We start from the raw sequence: 26,868 nt of genomic DNA, 5'->3' as shown, positions 1-26,868 counted from the left end.
TTCTGGATGAAGGTTTTGCAGCATTATGATACTCACATTGATCCTTCAGCAGAAATCACACACGGACAACTTCACTTGCTTTTTGTTGAACCTAATTCATTATCCAGCAGCAGCAGAAACAATCTTAAATCACCTTTAACGGGAGATCATTTTCAGCATTGTTCCCGAAATTCCATCCGTCCCCCCACTGGCATTCAATTAGAACATCCGATCACTACACGAGCAGTTACAACCAGCTTTCTGATAAGCAGTGATTACCACTTTCTCTATGCTAGAATGGAGGTCACAGACTGTAACTAAAACGTCGTAACAGATGCAACCAGACTCCCGACTCTACAGACTAGCTTTGTTTCATCACCCGGCTGCTGTTTACAGCAGGGTTATCAGTTATCATGCAGTCATCCAGAATAGATGGCCAGGAAAATGCAATATTAATATGCTAAGCTGCTAATTAATTTGCAGATAAGACGCATGCAAGTCTCAATTTAGGTAATCATAATAGAACTCCAATAAAAAGCTAAAGCAAGTTTATGTTGGAGCAAAGCACATATACTGATATGTACACGAAGAAACATGAATGATTTGAATATACATTTGAGAGATTGTGCTTTCTTTGAAATGTTAACATGCACTAGGAAGTATTAAAGGAAGAAAGTGAAATAACACTTGATCATGCTTCTATTGTCATAATAAATGGTTCTTTCCCATCCCTCACCAATTTTAGCCAATTAAGTGATTGCCCTGCCCTCCTTGTTTAGGTCCCACTGTGGTATACATCATTCACCTGGGTTGAGGGTGCAGGCAGGCAAAATTTCTCCCCAGCATCGGTAAGAGTCATTCTAAAGTCAGTCCCAAATGAAGTACATCAAAGCAGCCTGGCATAATTTTTAAAAATTATTAATTCTCAGGATGTGGGTGTTGCTGGCCAGGCCAGTATTTATTGCCTATCCCTAGTTGCCCTTAAGAAAGTGTGGCAAGCCTCCATGGAGGGAACGTCATTGATGAAGCAGCTTGATGTTTGGACCAAGGACACTTCCTGCGGAACTCACGCAGTGATGTCCTTCGGTTGTGATAACTGGTCTCTGACAACCATAACCATCTTTCGTTGCGTTAAATATGGCTCCAGCCACTGGAGGGTTTTCCCTTCGACTTCAGTTTTGCTAGAGCTCCTTGAAGAAACGTCCAGATTCATTTAATTAATTTAAATGTTTACACTGGAAGAAAAGTGGTCAGTGTGTTTAAAAAGGCCATTTAGTACCAATGTCATTGGACTTCACGAGGGTGGCTGACTGCTAGAATGCCCTTTTGCAGGTAGGCAACTGAAGACGAGAGTCAGAGAAAAAGAAAAAGTCAGTGACAAGAGGATATGAATGAGCTGACTATATTAATACTATGTGGCCACTCCCTGTAGCCCTTGTAATAGGTAGTGTGACACTTTATGGGGCAAGGCTGGTAGAAGTAGGGAACCTTGGATGACTCGGGAGATTGTGGCCCTAGTCAAAAAGAAGAAGGAGGCATATGACATGCATAGGCAGCTGGGATCAAGTGGATCCCTTGAAGAGTATAGAGATTGCCGGAGTAGAGTTAAGAGAGAAATCAGGAGGGCAAAAAGGGGACATGAGATTGCTTTGGCAGATAAGGCAAAGGAGAATCCAAAGTGCTTCTACAAATACATAAAGGGCAAAAGAGTAACAAGGGAGAGAGTAGGGCCTCTTAAGGATCAACAAGGTCATCTATGTGCGGAACCACAAGAGATGGGTGAGATCCTAAATGAATATTTCACATCGGTATTTACGGTTGAGAAAGGCATGGATGTTAGGGAACTTGGGGAAATAAATAGTGATGTCTTGAGGAGTGTACATATTACAGAGAGGGAGGCGCAGGAAGTCTTAACGCGCATCAAGGTAGATAAATCTCCGGGACCTGATGAAATGTATCCCAGGACGTTATGGGAGGTTAGGGAGGAAATTGCGGGTGCCCGAGCAGAGATATTTGAATCATCGACAGCTACAGGTGAGGTGCCTGAAGATTGGAGGGTAGCAAATGTTGTGCCTTTGTTTAAGAAGGGCGGCAGGGAAAAGCCTGGGAACTACAGACCGGTGAGCCTGACATCCGTAGTGGGTAAGTTGTTAGAGGGTATTCTGAGAGACAGGATCTACAGGCATTTGGAGAGGCAGGGACTGATTAGGAACAGTCAGCATGGTTTTGTGAGTGGAAAATCATGTCTCACGAATTTGATTGAGTTTTTTGAAGGGATAACCAAGAAGATAGATGAGGGCTGTGCAGTAGACGTGGTCTACATGGACTTTAGCAAAGCCTTTGACAAGGTACCGCATGGTAGGTTGTTACATAAGGTTAAATCTCACGGGATCCAAGGTGAGGTAGCCAATTGGATACAAAATTGGATTGACGACAGAAGACAGAGGGTGGTTGTAGAGGGTTGTTTTTCAAACTGGAGGCCTGTGACCAGCGGTGTGCCTCAGGGATCGGTGCTGGGTCCGCTGTTATTTGTTATTTATATTAATGATTTGGATGAGAATTTAGGAGGCATGGTTAGTAAGTTTGCAGATGACACCAAGATTGGTGGCATTGTGGACAGTGAAGAAGGTTATCTAGGATTGCAACGGGATCTTGATAAATTGGGCCAGTGGGCCGATGAATGGCAGATGGAGTTTAATTTAGATAAATGTGAGGTGATGCATTTTGGTAGATCGAATCGGGCCAGGACCTACTCCGTTAATGGTAGGGCGTTGGGGAGAGTTATAGAACAAAGAGATCTAGGAGTACAGGTTCATAGCTCCTTGAAAGTGGAGTCACAGGTGGATAGGGTGGTGAAGAAGGCATTCAGCATGCTTGGTTTCATTGGTCAGAACATTGAATACAGGAGTTTGGATGTCTTGTTGAAGTTGTACAAGACATTAGTAAGGCCACACTTGGAATACTGTGTACAGTTCTGGTCACCCTATTATAGAAAGGATATTATTAAACTAGAAAGAGCGCAGAAAAGATTTACTAGGATGCTACCGGGACTTGATGGTTTGACTTATAGGGAGAGGTTGGATAGACTGAGACTTTTTTCCCTGGAGAGTAGGAGGTTTAGGGGTGATCTTATAGAAGTCTATAAAATAATGAGGGGCATAGATAAGGTAGATAGTCAAAATCTTTTCCCAAAGGTAGGGGAGTCTATAACGAGGGGGCATAGATTTAAGGTGAGAGGGGAGAGATACAAAAGGGTCCAGAGGGGCAATTTTTTCACTCAAAGGGTGGTGAGTGTCTGGAACGAGCTGCCAGAAGCAGTAGTAGAGGCGGGTACAATTTTGTCTTTTAAAAAGCATTTGGACAGTTACATGGGTAAGATGGGTACAGAGGGATATGGGCCAAGTGCAGGCAATTGGGACTAGCTTAGTGGTATAAACTGGGCGACATGGACATGTTGGGCCGAAGGGCCTGTTTCCATGTTGTAAACTTCTATGATTCTAAGTGGACGACCTTGGTATGTGACTCACACCTAGGATTTATCTAACACTGACAGTTGTTATCACCTCTCCTATTAAATTACATATCCAAGGATTGCAAAATTTGCCCAACTATTGACCAGATATGCATAGAACATAAGTAAAAAAGTAAAGTAAAAGGCCATTTGGCCATCAAAGCTTGCTCCCCAAGTACCCTAATAGCATCAAACAGGATGTTGAATTCCAAACATTCTAAGTAAAGGAATTCTTCCTAGTATCTGTTTCAAATTTGTGCCTTACTATCTTGACTCATCAAGTAAAATTCTGGGATTACTTTATGATACCATTTAATATTGTATATACCTCAGTGAGGGTTCCTCCCCATATCTCCTCCTTTCTAGGCTGTGAAGTCTGAATCTTTCTAATCTTTCGTTATAGCCCACGCCCCTTAACATTTGGCAGTCTTTCTGCTCTTTGCTGCACAACCTCTGGAGATACATACTCTACAGTTCTGACTATATATATCCCAGCATTCCTTTCAAGTGCTTCATTACATAGGGCAGACACTAAAAGCAATTAATCAACCATCATTCCTGAACCCTTTTTAATGTCTCCCTCTTTCTGTGCAATCAAATTATTGTGTACTTATGGTGAGCACTTTTTTGACCATTGTGAAATAGGTTACATTTATCAATGTTAAATTTAATTGACCAATTTGTATGCCCAAATACGTAGCCAACCTAAATCCTTCTGTAAATCTTTTGGCGCAACTTCCATCTCTGCGGTTCTTCCTATTTTGTCATCAGCAAATTTGACAAGTTACATTTGGTTTTGACATGCAGATTAGAAATAATAGGGATCCAAGTACTGACCCTTGCAGGATTCACTCCCCCACCAGAAGACTAGGTAAAGGCTGCTTCATGATTGGTGCATTTAGATTAACAAAGTAACCTTTCTTTTAGTCATTTAAGCCCAGAAGTTTACATAGCTCAGTCAGAAAGTCTTCAGCGTGCTAACTAATTGGTATTTTTGCATTCTTTTTGTGAGCATCATTGATGCACAAAGAATGGAAAGCACTCAAAACAAATGAAACCGCAGACTGAAGCCGGCTCCTGGGCTGAGTCTTGGACAATGCTATCCTATGACGTCCAAATAACTGAAAACACAATTAAAATATTAAAATTAAAGGTATTCTAACTTTAGCCACAGAGCAGTATGTGGTGCACTTGGGCCTGAGATTTGCCCACATCAAGTACTAAAATGGCATCGCTATTTAAAAGGCCATTAGGATTAAAGTATGTTAAATTACCGAGGTCTGCAAACATGACATCTTGCACAAGTCTGATCAAAATCACAACTACAAGCTGCACTGATAACCAAAATGTCACTCAAGTTGTCTTATAGTCAAATATAAACAGAATCTCAACAGACCTCAATTCCCTGCCTATTTGTTCCCATTAGACAGAACACCTCAGTGGATCAAATCCTTTTGCAGGCACCTCTGTTCTGCAGCATTCTAATACTTTAATGCAACTCACCTACACAAGTTCTGGATAAAAGCAAAATTATATAAGTTCACTGCACTACAAATAAATGATACTTTATTTGGAAGTGGCACATATTTAGCATGCATTTGGTTTACAAACCAGAAATCTGCATTCCCCCATTCTACAAGTCAGCAACACGTACACTGATGATGACATCAACAAATCCAACCACGAAGCTGAAGCCGCTTTTCAGCTCAGCTCAAAATGTGCAATCGCTTTGGCTACAGGCTAGTCTCCAATTTCTGTATAGTAGTCGTATATTGGCAATGGAGTTGACAACAATCAATGGCAATGCCCTTGCGAGCCATGTGATGTGAAACATGAGATTGGGATTTGCTTTATTGGCAGACAGTAAAACATTCTAAGGTTGTTTCTTTGCTGTTTTGAGTTTATAATGGAGATTGCAACAGGTTTGCATTAATTAGACACGTGGGGCCCAATATTAGGAGGGCGACGGCTTCGCAGCGGGGGGGTCGACTGGGCGCGTGGGTGAAATCAGGGTGCTCCGCACGGAATTGCAAGCTAATTGGAGCCACTTACCCGTGCTTCTGGGTTTCGCACTGGAAAGCAGCGCAGCGGGCGGACTGCGCATGCGCAGCATAGGCTGTCAGCTGGAGGAGCCCTTTTTAAAGGGGCAGTCCTCCATTGACTGATGCTGCAGGAAATAGGAAAAATTACAGCATGGAGCAGCCCAGGGGGAAGGCTGCTCCCAGGTTTAATGATGCCTCACTCCAGGTATTATTGGATGGGCTGAAGAGGAGGGGGGAGGACAGAGATCTTCTCCCCGGCGTGCGGGAGGAAGCGGCCTGCCTCTGCCACCAAGGCCTGGCTCGAGGTGGCAGAGGAGGTCACCTGCACCACCAACATATCACCCACCTGCATACAGTGCAGGAGGCGCTTCAATGACCTAAGTCGGTCAGCCAAAGTGAGTACACTTACTCATTCCCCGTCTGCCACATCACCGCCCCAACCCCACATCTCCTTCTGCACTGCCAACACTACTCTGTCACATCACCCCTCACACCCACTCAAAGCTCATCCTCATCTTACCTGCACTTACTCACCTCACCAGTAATCATCTCGCCACTACCACTCAACCCAATCCTCATACAATCTCATGGCTCTATCTCATTCTCACCCTCTCATGCATCTCTTTCAGTCAGCCTCACTCAACCTGCCACTACCTGTGCTGCAGCCACAGGGCATGCATCACATATGTGCAGTAGGAAGCGTAAGGCAAACGTGTCGTGAGCATGAAGGGGATGCACAAGGATGTTTGAGGGTTTGTCATGGTTTTTACCTATATTTAATTTCTGATCAACTCACATTACATATTATATTGTCACCACTACTGCCACGTCTTTGCAAATCTTGTCTGGTTTGTGCAATAATGCCCTTTCCTGAGGATCACTATGAAGACCCACAACTGATGCCACCCATTGTGTCAATGCAGAGTGGGTGTAGGTGTATTTGCAGGGCTCTTTTGTGCAGATGACTGAGAGACGTCGGCGATGTCCCCGGTGGCACCCTGGAAGGATGCAGAGAAGTTGTCGAGGGCAGTGGTGACTTTGACAGCGACAGGTAAGAAGATGGTGCTCGGGAGCAGCTTGGCATGAAGGAGGCTGCAGATGTCCACGACTACATGTCGAGTGCCAGAGCCTCTGTATGCACTGCTGCTCAGAGAGGTCCAGGAAGCTGAGCCTCGGTCTGTAGACCCTGTGGCGAGGGTAGTGCCTTCTGTGACGCATCTCTCTCTGCAGTTGATCTCTCTCCTGCCGTGCAGGTGGATGTGTCACAGCACTGTGTTGTGGGGCTCCACGTGTCAGAGGTGGACGGCGAGGCTAGTGATACTGTTCGTCCTCTGAGGAGGTCATGACTGCAGCTACGGCGGTCCCCATCCAGAAGATGTACATTTGAGGGGGTCCGCAAGGTAGGTAAATGTATCTGGACACCGGGGTAAGTGTGCAAGTTGGTGAATTTTATTATTAGGAGGAGGGTGGAGCAGGCCAAACTTTGTCTAAAGTGACAGAGTGGCCTCCTGCAATGAGTGAGGGTCTCTCCCCCCAACCTGTCAAATGGACCTTTGCAGCTGCCACAGGCTGATGGCTGCAACACGTTCATTTGAACTGGGAGTGTTTCCCCCAGCACGGGAAACAGTCCCAGTTGTTTGCAAAATTCCATCCCTCCTAAAATGTCATGTTAATCAGGTCTCTAAACGACCTGAAATACCTTAATGATTACTTTAAGTGCCGGCGGGTGTCCCACACGTGGGGGCTGCGCGCGCATGTCAGCACGTCACTGGGGAACCCGGAAGTGGGTAGGTTGGAGCCGGGCTCCAGACCTGCCCCGGGAATCCATGATTTTCGCAGTCCCCCCGCCACGAATGCACCCGCTCGGGGGTTCGAAAATCGAGCCCGTGATCTCAACACTGTCAAATCAGCAAGAGCTTGGCGTGTCTGTGTGTCATGTGTTGTAACTACCATATCTTCATTCCTGTACCTGCACTGTTTTATCTAATATACTTCATAAAACTAAAAAAAAAATCAGATCGCAGATCTCTTTATGTTGTAGCTACTGCATCTCCTTGACCCATTCAGGTAAGATTATTGGCTGCTACTCTGGACTAGAAGACCAGCACACCTCTGACTTTGCTTCCCCATCTCATCTCTTGCTTCTCCACTCCTCTCCTATTCTCTTCTCATTCCTTCTTCTCGATTCACTGCACCTTGCCCTTGCTGATTTCCTGCTCTAGCTGTTGTTAATACCCTGCTGAATTCCTATCATGCAGCTATCTCAGGCTCTTGGATATCCTGGGCAGGCTCAATGGGCTCGATTTTACCGTCGGGTTTCCTGTGCGTTTCCAGCGGGGGGGCCCCGAAAATCCCGATATCCAGGCACGTGACCGGATCGCGCCACGATCCCGCCCACTTCCGGGTTCCCCGATGACGTGTGGGGGTGCGAGCGTAGCCCCCGCTGGTGGGAATCCCGCAGGCAATTAAAGCCAGCGGGATTCCACTTTACAGTATTTATTTCGCTTGTTCAGGTCATTAACTGACCTGATTAAGGGACTGTGTGTGATTTTGGAGAAACATGGGACTGTTTCACACACTGGAGGAAACAGTCCTAGTTGAACTGGACGTGTTGCAGCCGTCAGCCTGTGGCAGCTGCCAAGGTCCATTTGACAGGTTGGGGGGGGGGGGGGGGCAGATCCTCAGCCATTGCAGGAGGCCGCTCTGTCACTTGGGACAAAGTGTGGCCTCCACCACCCCCCTCCTGACGGTCAAAGTCACCAACCTGCACACGCACCCCGGGGTCCGGAGACATATTCCTACCTTGCGGACCCCCTCAGATGTACAACTTGCGGATGGGGGCCGTCGTAGCTGCAGTCATGACCCCCTCGGAGGGCGAACAGCATCACCAGCCTCGCCATCCACCTCAGACACGTGGAGCTCCACAACAGAGTGCTATGACACATCCACCTGTACAGCAGGAGGGAGGGCTACCGCAGAGAGAGACGCGTCGCAGAGGGCACTACCCTCGCCACAGGGTCCACAGACCGAGGCGCAGCTCCCCGGACCTCTCTGAGCAGCAGTGCACACGGAGGCGCAGATTCACTCGACATGTAGTCGTGGACATCTGCAGCCTCTTTCATGCCGAGCTGCTCCTGGCTGGCCCCAGCACCATCTGCTTACCTGTCGCTGCCAAAGTCACCACTGCCCTCCACAACTTCTCCTCCGCATCCTTCCAGGGTGCAGCCGGGTACACCGCCGATGTCTCTCAGTCGTCTGCGCGGAAGAGCCCTGCAAATACACCTGCACCTACTCTGCAGTAACACAATGGGTGGCATCAGTGGTGGGTCCTCATAGTGATACCCAGGAGTGGGCATTATTGCACAAAACAGACAGGATTCGCGGAGACATGGCAGTGGTGGTGCCAATATAATGTGTGATGTGAGTTGTTCTGAAATTCAATATAGGTAACACCCATGACAAACCCTCAAACACCCTTGTGCATCCCCTTCATGCTCACGACACGTTTGCCTTACGCTGCCTACTGCACATATGTGATGCATGCCCTGTGGCTGCAGCACAGGTGGTGGCAGGTTGAGTGAGGCTGGCCGTGAGGGAGACGCACGAGAGGGTGAGTATGGGATAGAGCCATGAGATTATATGAGGATTGGGTTGCGTGTTAGTGGCGGGGTGAGTACTCGCGAGGTGAGTAGGTGCAGGTAAGATGAGGATGGGGTTTGAGTGGGTATGAGGGGTGATGTGACAGAGTAGTGTTGGTGGTGCCGAAGGAGATGTGGGGTGGGGGCAGTGTTGTGGCAGACGGAGTGTAGGAGAAAGACTACGTGTTCTCACTGTGGCTGACCTACTGCGGTCATTGGAGCGCCTCCTGCACTGTATGCAGGTGGGCGATATGTTGGTGGTGCAGGTGACCCCCTCTGCCACCTCGAGCCAGGCCTTCTTGGTGGCAGAGGCAGGCCGCTTCCTCCCGCCCGCCAGGTGGAAGAGCTCTGTCTGTCCTCCCCCTCCTCCTCACCCCATCTGATGATACCTAGGGTGAGGCATCATTAAACTGGGAGCAGCCTTCCCCCTGGGCTGCTCCATGCTGTAATTTGTTCTATTGGTTGCAGCATCTGTCAGTGGAGGACTGCCCCTTTAACTAGAGAGCCTCCAGCTGACAGATCGTATTGCGCATGCGCAGCCCGCCCGACGCGCAGACCAGCAGCGCGGACCCCGGAGGAGCAGGTAAGTGGCTCCAATTAGTGGTTTGCCTGCTCGGATCGCGCGGGAAACCCACTAATTTCACCGAGCGTGTTGACCACGCTCCCGAAACCCAACCCGCCAGAAACCCGCAGGCCTGCTAAAATCGACCCCAATGTCTCTGTTCCAATTTGGCGATTCTCTGGCACAACCAATGGGGAAACAAGCTGCTGTTCCCGAGCAGCCATTTAAATTGACCTCATCACATTCAGTCTGCTGCAATCCTCAGGGGTCAATTTTGCACTCGCATCAAACCCTTACACCACCTCCAGACTCCTCAGTTAATCTCTATATGCCCAGTCTAATCCACCCAGTGAGTCTGAGGACAAGGTAGGAGAAACGGTTGGAATGGAGCCATGAGAAACTGTACCACGGAAGTAAATGGTGAAGGAAAATGGAGTGGTGAACAATGTTAGAAAGGTGAGTGAGGGTAAGAGGGACAAGATTTTGACAAAGATGGCACAGGAGGGTGACAGATTGAGGATCTTGACCAATCCTCTCCCCATCGCTCTGCAAATGTCTATGCTGTCTCGTGTGCAATACACTGCTTATCAACAATCTTGGATGAGAGAGCCAACACCTTGGATTTGATTGAAACTTGCTTCACCGACAGTGATTCTTTCCCTCACACTTGCTACACATTCCACCATGTTCCTTATCTGAACTGCCATGATGGTGGTACAGCCCTCTTCGAATCTCATCTTGGCCTATTCCCGTGCTCCTCTCGTGCTTTATCCTTGTTCTAACGAATCATTCCATTACCCTTTTCTTCATCAAGATTGGCAATCTAAATTGCCAAGATCTTCTCCTTCACTCAGCCTTCTAAAATTGTTCACAACTCCACTTTCTTCCATGTTCCATTTCTACGGCACGGTCCCTTGTGATTCCATTCCTCCCAAAGTTTCTCTTCAGTTGTCCGCAAGGCCACTTTTGGTGTAGTCCAGTGTCTCCATCCTGGGTTCTCACCTATCTTCCATATGTTACCCCTTGGCAGCAAGAAGTGCAATCACAGGGTGGCTTCCACATGAAAACCAATAACAATTGTACCTTCCCACCATCATTGATTCAAAGGTTATTTCTATACCATCTGTCTACCGGAAATCAAGTCTTGGATGATCAAAGCTTCCCAGAACTTAACATTGGCTGCTTATTTAGACTCAGCCCAATGACACCAACCTCACATTCAGAGCTGAATGTTCTATTCCACCTCTGGAACTATGCTCGTCTCATCCTCCTCCATGCCATAGACACCTTGATGTTTCCAAAAAGCTCTTCTTACTGCCCTCTTCGGCTTCACCTTACGCAAACCTCGGCTGATGCAAAATACTGTCATCCGATTCCACTCCACACGAGCATCATCTGTTCTCACCCAGTTCTACTAGCTCTGGTATCTCTACAAAACAACTTTCAGATCTTCACCCTCACTTTTAAATCTCTCTATGGTATTGCCTTACCTTATTCGGGTTATCTGCTCCAGCTACATGTTCTATCCTGCATCTTCGGTTCCTCCAATTCTAAACTACTACTACTTGTCCCCCACTCCTCCTTCCCATTCCCCACCACCCTTACCTGCTTTCAACGAACCCTTGCCCTTCAGAACTCTCTTCCAAAACCCTTCTACCTCCTACCATCCTTTAAACCTCCTACAATTTTATCTCTTCTTTAATACCTACTTGGTGTCCACTTCTCTACCTTATAAAGTGCTTGCAGATATTCTTTTACACAAGGAGCACTAATAAATGCAAGATATTTCTGATCAAAGATTGCATATATGTTTCAATAAAGAATAAATATATGACACAAACAGGAAGAAGTCTAGTGAGTACATATTGTTTATATGTTTTTCTTTTTGAAATGATAACATCAAACAGTATTGTTGAGTATTTGTAAAACAGTCCATTTTATCATCCCACGATGACCCTGAACTGAGGTTCCCGTCAGAGACGGAGTGTCTGCATGTGTCCTTGAGCAACTCCATGGAAAACAAGAGGCCATGACTTGGGAATGAACAGAGTCAATTTGGAACCATAAGATCCTGAATACTGCTGGCTGGGACTTTTTTTTTTGGGGGGGGGGGGGGGGGGAGGAGAAAGAATAGCTAAGATTTTTTTTATTATGAAAGGATATTCTTTAACTGTCGTGCAGTGTTCACAGTTTCAGTAAGTATTGAGTGAATAAAAGATTACAAGACAATGTTCTAAAATTGGATGACAATGGACAAAATATCCCAATGGTGCACAAACAAAATCACTGATGACTGCTGCTATAAAGACAGTACTTACTGCAGTGTAGGCCAAGATACTTATATTTAATCGCCCTATTCTGACACGCAGGAGTTTCTTTGGTATGAGGTAGAAGATTCTCTTCAATTCAGTCCACTGGAACAGCAGTTGCTTTAATACCATTTGAGAGCAGTTATCAATGAAATAGCTGCAATTTTAAATACTAAGGGATTTTAGCCTAGGACAGCTTTTGTTTAAATCTTCTGCATTTGAGTCAAGGAGTTTTTCTTTTTAAAATACACAAGTTTAGAACTTTACTTTAGACCTTCTCGTCCAGAATCAGATTTTCAAGGCGCATTAAGCAAAATTGAATTTGTGCATCTATAATCTACTCCTGATAATTCAGTCATTTTTAAGTTTAAAAAAAATTCAACAATTTGAATTAAGCAACAAAAATAATGCAAAATGGGAATTTATCTGATAATTCATTTTTTTTAGTACTAATGTGCAACTTTGTATTAAAAATAGACTGTATAATACTTACTGCAAATGGCTCCTAGTGCTAAGTGGGCAGAGGGGAGAGGAGATGAGAGCACGAGTGGCAACGACAGCATTTTTGCTCCCTAGCATAAACGCAGCATGTTGAAATTAAGGAAGCACCTGAGCTATTGTTGTACTCAGCATCTATTTTTTAAAAACTGCAAACCTTAAAAATGCTAGATATCCGTTTTTACTCTGTACACTGCAAATACAATCTCCCTGTAATCAACTGCAACAAACTATTCAGAACATTTTTTTTCTGTAAACTGCAAGGATTACACTAGGTGGCAGCTGAACGATCAAGTGACTATCAAGAACTCAGGCAGAAGCTGGCATACCAGCAGTCCAAAAACACAAACTCTTAGTACACCAACAGAGTGCTCCACTGAGTATTCTTATTAAAACTGAGCATCTCCTTCTAACAAGTGACATTATCATGCCAAGCAGCCAGATTGGCCCACCCCACCTCTTCCACGTTCATATCACAATTTGAAACTAACATACCATAGACTCGGAGCAACAGGATGCCTATCAAGTAACTCCAGGTATGAACGGAAGTATAACATATGTTACTCAAGGATACTGATTAAGTAGTCTTGTTCTGACCATTATAATAAATGCTCAGTTATAAATATAAGACATGGCTCTCAGAATTTTTGCAGCCTATAATACAGGTATTGTATCTTTAAAACATTTGTACTGCTGTAGAACCAGAGACTGTGGGTGGAACTCACTCAGTGGCCGACTGACACAAATACAGGGGCAAGCACTGTACTTGTGATGCTATGGCTGAACACTGAAAGAGTCCTAACCGCAGCACTACAATCCTAGACAGACTCCTCAGCAGTTGGTTCAAGGCACTTTGTGCAAGTTCACTGTAATTATGACAGCACTTTGGATGTTGTGGCAGGTACGGGCAATTACACTGAAATTGCACAAAACAGCCTGAACGTACCACGTATAAATCTTTTGGCCGAATACAGAGCAACTCCTAGCCACAGCATTACAATTCTAGACGTACGCTCCAATAGTAGGTTCAAGGTATTTTCTATAAGTTTACTCCAATTACAAACTGTGTTTATGACCATTCCAGCCACAGTGCTGCAAATACAGTGGGCAATTACAGTAATTGAATACAATGAACACACTGAATGTCTACCAATGTTAATTATAGTGATACGCACGCACAAACTGAGTTCTGGAAGTTTTAAGGAAATATCCTCTTTAGAGTAATTCGGTATAAACAACTGTACAGAAGTCTAACACTGTGTTTGGTCGGTCCATAGCTGCTGAATATAAAGTAAATGCTTTAAGGATCTTGAGAGCTGCGTTTAACAGATGGCCCAGAGTTGCTACACTGTGCCTTTTGTGTGAGCAGACAGCTGTCTTAACTGCAGTACAAACCTAAATGCCATTTCCAATTAAACAAAAACAATTTAACCGACTGTGCAAGTTAATATTTATTTTTCCTTGGCACGTTACTCAGTGCTCTCCACACATGGGCCTTGAGAGCATGCTGGGCAAGGCTAATAAATAATTGCCATTCCTGAGCCCCCTCCTCAAAACAATGTTGCTCAGCTGAAGATCATGCAACATCAAAATTAATACATTTTGCACCGAGGAAAGTTTAATCACTAGCTTTGTTATATGTGGTTTGAGAACCTGAGATCTTTCCTTTTGGCATGGAGCCAGGGAAAGACTCTGTTAATGAGAATGGAATGGAAGACCCTTAATCACAGCTTTGGGAGATACTCTGCAGATTTGTAATTGCTTGAAGAATGTAAGGCACGGAATGAGAAAAAAGGTAATTTAATCCAACAAGTCCCTGCCCTTCCAGACTACATACAACTTGCCTTTGCATGGACTTTCCACAAAATCTCCTGAGGGGGGTTAACCACCCCTCTACGGGCCATCTAAAGCCTTCAAGATGCTAAAACTCTGCAATTTCTCCACTCCCAAAAGATAATTGAGTCAAACTCCAGGTATGCAGTCCTTGTTCACAGTGCTCACAATTCATGTTTGACCACTGCATTCCACAGATGACACATCAATGGTCCCATGGCACAAGAATCTTCATTTTCAGTACAGTATTTTATCTATGTCTATTATCCTTATAATCTTCAAGGCCATTCTTAAACAGATTAATTGTGGTGTAGTACTGGAAAGGGGGGGGGGGAGCAGAGCAGCTGTAAACATTGCTGACTCCCTTCTTAAGTTTTCCCACAAGCATAAAACTTCCAATTTCACTACTGACGCCTAGTGGCAGTGTTTAAATTGAGAGATGAGTGAGTAACTATAGGGAAGATGACAACAGAACCAATTCCAATTCAGAATTTCCTCACCCCATGCAGTGTATTGAGTACCTGTGGAAGCCTACAAAAAACTGTTGCAGAGGTGTGGGCTGGGTCAGAGATTCTTTGCAATGCTATCCTTTATACATGCACTAAATTGAGGTAGTGGAGCCAAGCTGGCATGACCCCATTTCCTACAGCCATTAAGGGAAGGTGGTGAACAGATGCCAGGTGCTTCACCACATGAAGAAAGGGAAATACATTTGTCCAAGTACACACTGCTGTGGCATGGCCTAAATGGAGCAGGAGAATGGTTTATGTAAAGCAGTTCAAATTGGAGAGGGAATGTACACTGCTACAAACCATCAAGGTAAATTGGCAGTAATTCTCAAAAATAATTACTAGGATCAGCAGTGCAATGTAAATATCCACAGTGGCTCTCATTTGATTAATGATTAATCACAGGTACAGCTGAAACAAGGATAATGAGTCTGGCTAACTGAGATGGACAGTCAACCAAACGCAAATTTAAAAAAAACCTTCATATAATTTGGGGTTGGTTAAGTTATTTTAAAATTATCTTTCTTCTGATGCTGTTTGTGACATGGACAATTGAACTCACTAGAGAAGAGCTAAAATATTTGAAAAAAAATTAATCTGTATCAAAAATGACCTTCTCCATTCCACAACAAACTTGCGGTCTCATCTGTGGCTTATATAACAGTGGATTTTTCCGTGTCTAAAAACAACTCCATTGCCCTTTAACCTCTTAGTGAGAATGTTACATGGACACCATTAGTAAGTGATTCTTAAAGCTTTTTCAATAGGATTATTTGAAAAAGGAGGAATAAAAAGGCTCCAAAGCAGAGAAGACAAAAGATATAAAGCAAAGCAAAGTTTCTCAGAAACTATTTAAGTAAGTTGTTAAATAGCAGCAAATGCAAGACCACTGCAACAGGTACAATGGATTACAAATTTTAAAAATCCCATCAGCTATTGGCTCGGTAACTACAATTACAGGCAGTGACATATCATGGATGATAGACCCAAGTGCCTCTAGAAAGAACTTCCACTCTACTTGCAGTTTATGCTGCAATTCACAAAGTGGGAATCGGTGGCATCAAATTTCAGCTTATGATCTTCCTCAATTGCACAGTCTGCAAGTGCTAAACAATTAACAGCCTTTAAAAAAACATAATACTCATGTTCAGCAAGCAGAGGTCGGGCCTTCTCACTGGCTCTAACGTGTTTACAAAGTCCACCCATAGCCAAGACGGCATTAGTGAAAATAGGACAATAATATGGAACTTGGAGAAATTGCTTGAAAATATAGTGTATGAACTTCTCAAACAGTTGTTTTCCCCTGCTGTACTGTACTTGTATCTGTTTAATGGCAGCAGAAGAAACTATGTGATAATCTACTATTTATCAATATGCATTGTCTCCAATTTTCAGACCAGAATCAGTAGCTTTTGTCTCCAGTTTGCCTTCTTGGCAGCTCAGGATAATATTTGATTTCTTATATGAAGCTTAAAGGCAAAAAAGACTATTTTTTCATGTAGATTAATTTACAACCTACAAACATAAACAACCAACTAAAAATCCACATAGCTGCACAACAGTAAATTTTAAATGTGGTTGTTGAGGCATGATTCACTGAATAATTTGTAGATATAAAATTAATACATTGGAAAAGGCACCTCCATTGCAGACACACAGACTGAAACTCCAACCATGTCTGTTAGCAGCTAACAGAAAACAAACATTGTCGTCATTGGACATTCTACAGATATGTGTCAGGAGACTGCCAGACATTTGATATAAGCAACCAGCTAATTCCAAATTCAATCGTTTTAACATTGTACTTAAGACTTTCCCAATACTTAGCTGTAGAATACTGACATTTACAAAAACAAAAGCAAAGATACTGATTTGTTATTTGAATGCAGAACAATTGATCCAAAATACTCACCTTCTGGCCTGTATTGTGCTACAATAGTGACTGCTTGCCCGGCATTTTTCAGTGCTGCTGCAGCCTGCTCATGGGTGGCACTCCGCAGGTCAATACCATTCACCTGCATCAAAGACAGTCTACATTTTGAAGTGAACACTCAGAAGCTTTCCTGCATTCCTTTAACTCTTTCATGTTTAAGGAAGTATCTTTTCTTCCAAATGCTAATAAGAAATCTAGCACATATCAATTACATTACAATTATATACTGGTTTTTAAAAGGAGAAAAAAGTTATTTATCTTTCACAAATGACAGATTTTTAAGATCCCAAAATACTTTTTTGGCTCACTATCTCCTAGCAGCTGAGCAAAAAGGGGAACAGCGTTTTTTTCTTAAAGGCACCAATCAACCCCATCCTTGAGATCAGAAAATTGACCAGTGTTAACGCTCCCGATCCAGAAACGTGTGAATGTCGAGTGAGGACATGATCAGTCTTGGTTGTAATGCTTCATGCAGCCGAATAACCTGTTGTCATTCAATATTGAGATTTAGGCTAGGTATGGGAGGGTGCCCAGGCTTGCTGAACCAGACTCCAGTAGGGACCTGCAGGAGAGGAAATGATGGGAGAGGAGAACATTGGTGGGAAGGGAATATTTTGTGTGTACAGCCTGTACTGACTTTTTGTTTTAATTTGGATGCCTCTCAATTGACATCCAGGACCAGAAAAGTTGCTGATCTGAGGGACTAACTATTTCAACTATAAAGTATGTCAGTTGAATGGCTCTCTGGAGAGATTAAAATCATGTGCATCGTCTAGAAGATAGAGAAGAAATTATTTAAAAACTTAGGTTTTGATGGTGGGAGGGGTTATAGGAGTGTGTTCAAAAGTGAAAGTACTCCCCTACATTTTTCTTCTGCTTTTGGTACTTCATTACCATTCAAACACAGCCATCAGCAAAATCCACATTTTAACTAGCTCCCAATCCTACTATTAAACTCAATTAAGAAGAATTGGCATTGCAGTTAAATGCACATTTTTATTCTTCACTATATATGATTAATATAAGAGATATGTAATATAATAGCCAACACAAAAACACACCAAATGTATTTTTTTTTACTTTTTAGTCTTGAATTTCATGTGTTAAGCTGGAATCAGATACTTTTTGTTTTACACACAGGAAACTAAGATTGCTGCTATTTATGTCCCGTGTTTATCTCATAATCCCATGTTGGTCACTGCTGGTCTATAACATTTAATCCTAGTGGGAACCATCTCACTTTGCCTATAATGTCTTTGCTTTGGAAATCTATATATTAAAAACAGATTGAAGGAGGCAACTTATTAAATACAGTAATATTGATATGGTACAAATATTTCATAAATCCTCAGACACATCCTATTATTGCAATGCACATGCAGAACAAAACTTGTGATGGGATTTTTCTGTAACACATGAAGATGACGAAAAATTCCATGCAAGTTTAAATAAATTCTATCTGTATAGATTTGTTAAAATCATTAATGAGATTTGAATAGATGAATAACTATATATGTGAGTTCATTGATGGGTTTGGGAAGGATAATGAAGTGGTGATAAAGGCTCTGGGAATAAATTCAACAGCCTAAGGGGCTGGTAACTCCATCAAAGACACCAGAGGTTTCAAAGCAAAGCTACCACAGTACTTTGAGAACAGAATTCAAACATATAAAGAGCAACAAAAAAACAAATCAAAATATGAGACACTGTACCGAAATAATCCTGTCCCCTTTTCTTAGTTCACCACTCAGGTCAGCTGGACCTCCTGCCAATATGAAAGAAATAAAAATTCCTTCCCCATCTTCACCACCGACAATGTTAAAACCTAGGCCTGTTGATCCTCGATGTAGCACCACCTTTCTAGGCTCCCTGCAAAGACAAAAGTAGCTGTCAAAGAAGTTGTTTATCAAACACCCCTTGCAATTAATTTAATAGAATGAGTTCATATTACAGCAAAATGTGTTCTGCTAAGATCAAGACAAGCCTGCAATGGGAGAAATCTGCTGGGTAAGGATGAACATAATGGCTAGAGATGCTAGAGAGATTCTTTAAGCACTGCAGAAATGGAAACAGAACGCCATGTAGTGGCAGAGTTCATTTCAACAAACTGGTTCACTAAGCTTTCTTCCATCCATGCTTTTCCTGTTTTTGGGGGCAGAAGGGAGTGAGGAGAGAAGGGAGTTAGGAAAGATGAAGCTAGATGGATCAGTGGAAAATTTATTTTCCTCTTCTCGAGATGACATTATTTTTCAATAAATATTATAAACAAAAATTTGTGGAAGAGCTTTAAAGGCTTCTGCAAAAACAAAGTTGGAACCATCTGCTTCTGCCCAGCCAAACCAGGTTTAAAGACTTCATACAAAAAGAGAGAAACTCCAACAAAATTAAAATAAAAAAAAGCTTACTGCAAAAACTCTCATTTTTAGATATTTAGTCATGTCTCGTTGCTTGTCTGTTGAGTTACCTAATCCCAGCCGGGACAGCAGCAGGGAATATCAGCCAGGGTTCCTGCTCCTGATCCCTGCTGGCGAGGCAAGGTCAAAACCAGGCTCAGCTGTGATGCTGTCAAATGGCTTGCGGACCCTCACCACCAAGATACATGTAAATAATGGCTGCTTGAGCAAGGCACCAAAGAATGCTTTAAGCATATGCTGTTAGACGGAGGGGTAAAATCCCTGCAGATAACACACTTGTGTTTCCTGCAATGCTCGAAGGAATCCAAGGAGGAAATATGAACCAGAGAATCATTCATCTGTTAATTACTCACCTTAGATCTGGATTCTCTCCAGACCTTTGTAGGGTTCATTTGTGTGATGTGCAGCGAATGTCATTTGGCAAGAATGTGCAGAGTGGCCATATTGTGCAACATGGTGCTGGTCATTTTGGCAAAAGGATGAAGAAGAAAGCCAATCTAAAAGATTCAACAGTCCAGTCTGTGGAACTGTACGGACCCTCACTTCATTAAATTCTGCCTTTGTGAGCAATGACAAATTTGTCACATTTCTACTTCTTATATCCTAGGTCTTGCAATCCTTTATGATAAATTGCTCTGAAGTCATTGCTTTTTATAACCCACCAAACAATGTGATTTTAGATAAAAATTGTATTTTGCTCTGAATAGGAATGCTTCACTGACTTCAGCATTGGTTTAAAGAAAAACAATCCACTTAAGCATCCTATGGGTAAAATATTATATTGCAGCATCACGTTTTGTAGATTAAGATAATATAAGCCAGAAACTTAGCTTTTGCTGATAATTTTAAGACATTAGTTATGATATCACTTCTTTTGAAATTTAAGGCTTACCAATTAGAATAAGTGGGTTGGTAACACTACTGTAAATTTCTACAGGAATGCAAAATTTTAAGGAGCTGACGGGTACCAGTTTGTCCCATGTTGGGTTGGCACTTGCTGAATCACCTCCAGGCAGTCACAAAAAGATGGCAGATACAAGTGGTTGGAGTTTCTGTGATACCTGTCATTTGAACTCTATATAATTTCAGCAGACCAGCTCAGTTTAAGAGGCGAGATCCAAAATGGGGGTCAAAATATGGCGAGCTGTCGGGTACTAATGGTAGTATTTTTCAACAGTACATATTGAGAGAGGGGGAAGAAGAGTACTTGCAGCACAAAGCACTCACCCTTTCTTGCTTAAAGCTGCTGTTAAGGCTGATCAACATTAGAGGGCAGCAAATCTCTGCATACATTGATCAAGAGCTGCTTTATAAAAGTTAACAGCAGTCCAACTACAGAGCTCTCTAAAGAAAGATAGATAAATCTTGGATTTATATTGCACCTTTCATGACCGAGAATTACAAACCTCTCATTACAAATTATTGGCCAAGGTGTTGGTGTTAGGATCAAGAATGGAGACAAGGACAGAGCACAACATATTCATTCTCCATCACTCACTCAACACAGAATCTTAATCTAGTTTTAATTTATGTAGTCAGGTAAATGGTTTATGAATTTTAATTAAATTTGTTTCAGGGAACCGCTTTTTGTCAGGTAGGATTTGGTCATAAGGTGGAGCATGAGCTCGTAAGTCACTACACAAAAGGTTCGAGATATTTTTCTTGCTCTCTGCACTCTGTCAATTCAGGTGTGTGCTGGGGTAGTTTACAGCAACCACACTGCCCCTCCCTTCCTAGTACGAGCAAAACTACAGCCAGAAGAGGACTCTCAACCTTAATGAGATCAGTCCTATCACAAGAACTTGACTCTGGACATTAACTGTGTGTGCTTGGGCAATAAGCCAATGCTGAGATGATGCTGGTTGTAATAATGAGTTTGATCATGTGCATTAATCTTCCTGAAAAAGAACACTGGCTAATCTTGAAAAAAAACATTGCTACCTGAACAAGCTGAATCAATTCTTGTTCAAGCTGAATTATCTCCCCTTTGCGCTATAGTGTATCATTTAATGGCATTTCAACTCCCACTTACTGAATAATGTATTATGCCCAATGACCACATACATGCATACATACACTTATTTCAGCTGTGCTAAGTACAGATCAACCACTTTTTATTCATATCTAGATATAAAGTGAAAAAAATAACTTTATAATTGGGCCCAACCAGTTATCACTTACCAATTTGTATTCATCAGTAAATTGCAAACAAATCACTCAAACCATCTCAGAATTGGTTTGCTTTACTCCCCAAACACAGGCAGTCAATGTCCAGAAATCAAGCCTCCCTTCAGCTGAGAGCAATCTCAAGTCTCCTCCATTCTTCAAAAGGAGGTTGGCTTGCATTCTGCAGCTATGCTGATTCAAATAATTCAGACATAACGGATGAAAGTGCAAATCAAACAGAGTCAGAAGACTGGCTTCATAGTTGCAAGGTAGAAAATTTTCTCAACAGAATCTGCACCCCATTCCCAGACTATTTGGGATTTCACATAACATTCAAAGCACACAAGCTATTAAATGCACAAACCTCCTTCAGATGTGAATACATTATAACCCATCAAAAGCAACAACTTGAATTTATATAGCACCATTAATGTAGTAAAATGTCCCAAGGTGCTTCACAGCAGCGTAATCAGACAAAAATTGACATTGAGTTAAAGAAAGAGACATTAGGACAGGTGACCAAAAGTTTGGTCAAAGGGGTAGGTTTTAAGGAGGGTCTTAAAGGAGAGAGCTGGAGGGGGAATTCCAGAGCTGAGGGCTTAGACAGCTGAAGGCATGGCCGCCAACAGTGGGGTGAAGGAAGTGGAGGAGAACAAGAGGCCAGAGTTGGAGGAACACCAAGTTCTTGTAGGGCTAGAGGAGGTTACAGAGATAGGGATGGCAAGACCATGGAAGGATTTGAACACGAGAATGAGAATTTTAAAATGGAGGCGTTTGGGGACCGGGAGCCAATGTAGATCAGTGAGCATACGGGTGATGGGTGAATGGGGCTTAGTGCGATTTAGGATACAGGCAACAGAGTTTTGGATGAGCTTAAGTCTATGGAGGGTGGAAGATGGGAGGCCGACCAGGAGAGCATTGGAATAGTCGAGTCTGGGAGGTAAAAAAAAGTACGGATAAGAGTGTCAGCAGATGGGCTGAGGCAGGGGTGGAAAAGGGCAATATTACAGAGATGGCAGTCTTGGTGATGGAGAAGATATGGGGATGGAAACTCCGGTCAGGGTCATATAGGACACTGAGGTTGTGGACAGTCTGGTTCAGCCTGAGACAGTGGCCAGGGAGGGGGATGGAACCTGTGGCTAGGAAATAGAGTTTGTGGCAGGGGCTGAAAACAATGGCTTCAATTTTACTGATGTTTAATTTGAAGAAATTTCAACTCATCCAGGACTGGATAGCGGACAAGCAGTCCGACAACACAGAAGCAGTGGAGGAGTCGAAAGAGGTAGTGGTGAGGTAGAGCTGGGTGTCGCCGAGGGGCAGTATGTAGATGAGAAATAAAAGGCCATGGATAGATTCTTGGAGGACTCTCAAAATAACGGTCACCATTTATAGAAACTACTCAGATTCCACATTTACTTCAATTTTGCAACCGAGTTAAAATCATCGAGTGCCCTTTTCTTTCACGACCCACTCTTTTTCATTACTATAATCAAATCTAATGTACAAGTCACACCCCTGTCCACATTAATGTCTCATCAATGTTGGGATTGACACATCATAACAACATACAAAGGTTTTACAAAAATGGCAACTATAAATCCCCTCTACTGGCACCGTATAGACTATTCTCTCTAATGTTTCATGGGCATGTAATCCATTTACTGTATCTGCAGGCATTTGTCTCAGCACAATCTGCATTTCTTTCTGTCCTCTGAAATTTAAATAATGCCACCACAAACAAACCAAATTTTTATTTTTTTCTGACCAGCTTGCCTCCCTTCCACTGTTCTCAAAAACTCAAGACATGCAATCAGATTTTAAATAATCAGCGGAATGAGACAGCTCAACCATGGTCATGAAGTGGATGAATTGTCTTTACATACACTGCAATATCTAATGTTTTGTGCAGTTGATTCCAGAGAAACCCATTATCTGATCCAAGTACTGCAATGTATTTAATCACCTCCAGTACATACCATCAATAATCAAGGCAGAACACTTAAATCTGTGACCCTGACACAAGCATAAACAATTCCCCACTCACAGCTGTTTCCATTGCTCAGCACTTCGGAATACAGTCATGATCAGAAAGAGCCTGCCATCTATCAGCCTAATAGCTTCTTGTAAAAGATCCCATTTTCTTTTTAAAATGGTGACAGAGCCTTTGGCTCTCACATCTCTGCAGTCTGGAATTCTTTTCCTAGGCTGCTTTTTCGTCAACCACTCTCCGCACCTTCAAGAGTCCTGAAAACCGACTTCATTAGGGTGTGCTGCTCCCCAACTTCACTTCCTCCTCTGGCACCTTGAGCCTCATTTAAACCACTCAAATATTTTGTTACATAAGAAGCAATATAAAAGCACAACTTGTTTTAGGCTCCAAAGCTGTAGGATTTTTTTGAACCTTTCTCCATCAATTTTTTCCCCTGCCCTCTAAAGCTGTTGACTCATCATCTGCAGTGCCTCTATTACCTGTCTCAGCTGAGATCAACTGACTCAGCACAAACCATAGCTTCAATCGGACTTTCCTGGTCTGTATAGCTCAGCTATTTACTGAGCTACTGGGGAAGCAAATGCATATTTGAAGTCTCCTATTACAAACACAGCATGGACCCAGGATGTCCCATGCACTAAAACATTTTCTATTAGTTGCCATCTCTACAAAATGAAGAACATACGAATATAGGAACATGAGTAGGCCATTCAGCCCCTCGTGCCTGCTCCGCCATTTGATAAGATCATGGCTGATCTGTGATCTAACTACATATACCTGCCTTTGGCCCATATCCCTTAATACCTTTGGTTGCCAAAAAGCTATCTATCTCAGATTTAAATTTAGCAATTGAGCTAGTATCAATTGCCATTTGTGGAAGAGAGTTTCAAACTTCTACAACCCTTTGTGTGTAGAAATGTTTTCTAATCTCGCTCCTGAAAGGTCTGACTCTAATTTTTAGACTGTGCCCCCTACTCCTAAAATCCCCAACCAGCGGAAATAGTTTCTCTCTATCCACCCTATCTGTTCCCCTTAATATCTTATAAACTTCTATCAGATCACCCCTTAACCTTCGAAACGCTAGAGAATACAACCCCAATTTGTGTAATCTCTCCTCGTAACTTAACCCTTGAAGTCCGGGTATCATTCTAGTAAACCTACGCTGCACTCCCTCCAGGGCCAATATGTCCTTCCGAAGGTGCGGTGCCCACAACTGCTCACAGTACTCTGGGTGCGGTCTAACCAGGGTTTTGTATAGCTGCAGCATAACTTCTGCCCCCTTGTACTCTAGTCCTCGAGATATAAAGGCCAACATTCCATTTGCCTTCTTAATTATTTTCTGCACCTGTTCATGACACTTCAATGATCTATGTACCTGAACACCTAAGTCCCTTTGGACATCCACTGGTTTTAACTTTTTACCAGAAACAGCCCAAAGTCTCAAGTCAGACAATGAAAAAACTTTGGATTACAGTGAAATAGTCTGGAAATGTTTCTAAAGCAACCATGAAGAGGCATAGGATGGGCAAATGCAGAATCAGGGATCTGCGCTTCCCCATGTGGCAAGCTCCTTATTTTAGCTATTTCAGCGGGAGTCAAATCATTTTTTAAAAAGTGGCAGCAATTTATTAGTAGCGACTTTCCGAATAGCAATTGAGATTGCCACTGGGAAAATGATATAGGCGTACTTTGCAAGTTGGTCGTAAGAAAAGTGGAACTGATGGGATTTCTGGCTGGGGAATATCATCCCGCCTGTCCCACCTTTGAGTGACATTACAACAAAAGGGCTGCCCCTGTGAACCGCACTTATCCATTCCTCTTGGAATTTAGAGCATTATTAAAGAGTGGAGATCTGACAGAACTGGGTCCTGCCCAAAATTCCAGCCCAACTTGCATTCTCGATCGGCTCTCCCAGATCTAGGAAATTTAGGCTTAGGTGCTTGCACACAGGAGAAACTGTCCATGCATATGTGGTTGATATAGGAACAGCATTTTGGGGAGTTCGAAACAGGTTACCTGCCTGACTGCTTTCTTAGTCGGGAAATGTTGCTTAGCTTGGGAAGATCTATGGTGTGTGAAAAAAAACACACAAAATAAGAAAACCAACACATTTTGAAAGTGAATGTAATTAAAATATCAATTTTTGTATAAGAGTGGAAATACACAACTTTGAAGCAGTCAGAGTGTTACTTTCAGCAATTCCCAATTGTGGTTTCTTATTTCGAAATGGTTTCATTACATTTTTTAATTCGCCATTAAGAAATACAAGAATGTGGATCTAATGTGATCAAATAATCAATCTCAGTCCGAACAAATAAATTGGAACCTAGATGATAGCAAACAAAGGATACATTATTTGAAAAAGGGTGAACAGGCAGGCACTGAGCATGTGACACTAACATACTTTAAGCCAAGCATGCCCTCTCCACTCTGTTCAAACCACCATTACAAATATAAGTATTTTATGTAGCAGACTAGGCATGCCTACTGCAGCAGAAGACTGAATTTTATTCACAGGTGATGTCAATATGCAATCAATTTTCCATCTCAGCGCTTCACAAAGGATGTCACTTCGGTGATGTATCCTGCAAAGTGTTTACCATGTTTGCACATTGAAAGTGCAACAGCACAGGCTGTACTGTAGGTTGTGTTCAGCACTTTAAATTATTTTCTTTATAAAAATATAAAATCATACTGCACAAGTCCATTCTACAGCAGATGTAGCATCTGCTGAGTTTTCAAAAGAGGACGTTCCAGGAGCTTTGCCCACTAGAAAATTCCCCAATATGGTGATATCACTCCTCTGAGTTACAGCTGCCCAAGGCATCCGATGATGCTGTGGGTTCAAAAGCTTTCAGGTTCATCAGTTTGCATTTATCGTAAGTTGAGCACACTTCTATCATGGTCTCCACTCAACAAAAGGAAATCAGAAAAATTAACACTTCCATTTTGCAAACACCTTGAAAGGACGCACTAAATGACACTAGCTTACTGGCAGAAAAATTCCACTCAAAACAAGTATTGTCCTGTGCCAAATTGACCTTGTCTCTATAAATATAGAGGCATTGGAGGGGTGCAAAAAAGATTCACAAGGATGATACCAGAACTGAGGGGTTATACCTATCAAGAAAGGCTAAACAGGCTAGGGCTCTTTTCTCTAGAATGCTGAGGGGTGTCCTGATAGGTCTTTAAGATAATGAAAGGCTTTAATAGGGTAGACATAGAGAAAATATTTCCACTTGTTGAGGAGGTCAAAACTAGAGGTCATAAATATAAAATAGTCGCTAATAAATCCAATGGGAAATTCGGGAGAAACTTCTTTACCCAAAGAGTGGTAAGAACGTGGACTGTGCTACTATGAGAAGTTGTTGAGGCAAATAGCATAGGTACATTTAAGGGGAAGCTAGATAAACACATGAAGGACAAATGAATCGAAGGCTATGCAAGTAGGGTTAGATGAAGTAGGGAGGGAAGTGGCTGGTGT

General features: G+C 42.8%; 1 protein-coding gene across 5 annotated transcripts in view; it reads right to left on the bottom strand.

Moving 5' to 3' along the window:
* Positions 1-26,868, bottom strand: part of LOC137331368 (disks large homolog 1) — a 371,837-nt gene that overhangs the window by 56,252 nt on the left and 288,717 nt on the right. For 4 of the 5 annotated variants that reach the window (XM_067995121.1, XM_067995123.1, XM_067995124.1 and 1 more), the window contains exons 13-14: positions 18,527-18,683; positions 16,794-16,896 (exon numbers count right to left, since the gene is read on the bottom strand). In XM_067995121.1, the coding sequence (XP_067851222.1) occupies positions 16,794-16,896; positions 18,527-18,683 (260 nt within the window). Of the gene's footprint in view, positions 1-36; positions 220-16,793; positions 16,897-18,526; positions 18,684-26,868 lie in introns of those variants that run through there. The other variant, XM_067995125.1, reaches the window with a different exon arrangement.

The sequence above is a fragment of the Heptranchias perlo genome, chromosome 13 (genome assembly GCF_035084215.1).
Source record: "Heptranchias perlo isolate sHepPer1 chromosome 13, sHepPer1.hap1, whole genome shotgun sequence".
Classification (NCBI taxonomy): domain Eukaryota; kingdom Metazoa; phylum Chordata; class Chondrichthyes; order Hexanchiformes; family Hexanchidae; genus Heptranchias; species Heptranchias perlo.
Note: the sequence above shows the minus strand (reverse complement) of the source record. Positions and strands in the feature narration are given on the sequence as shown.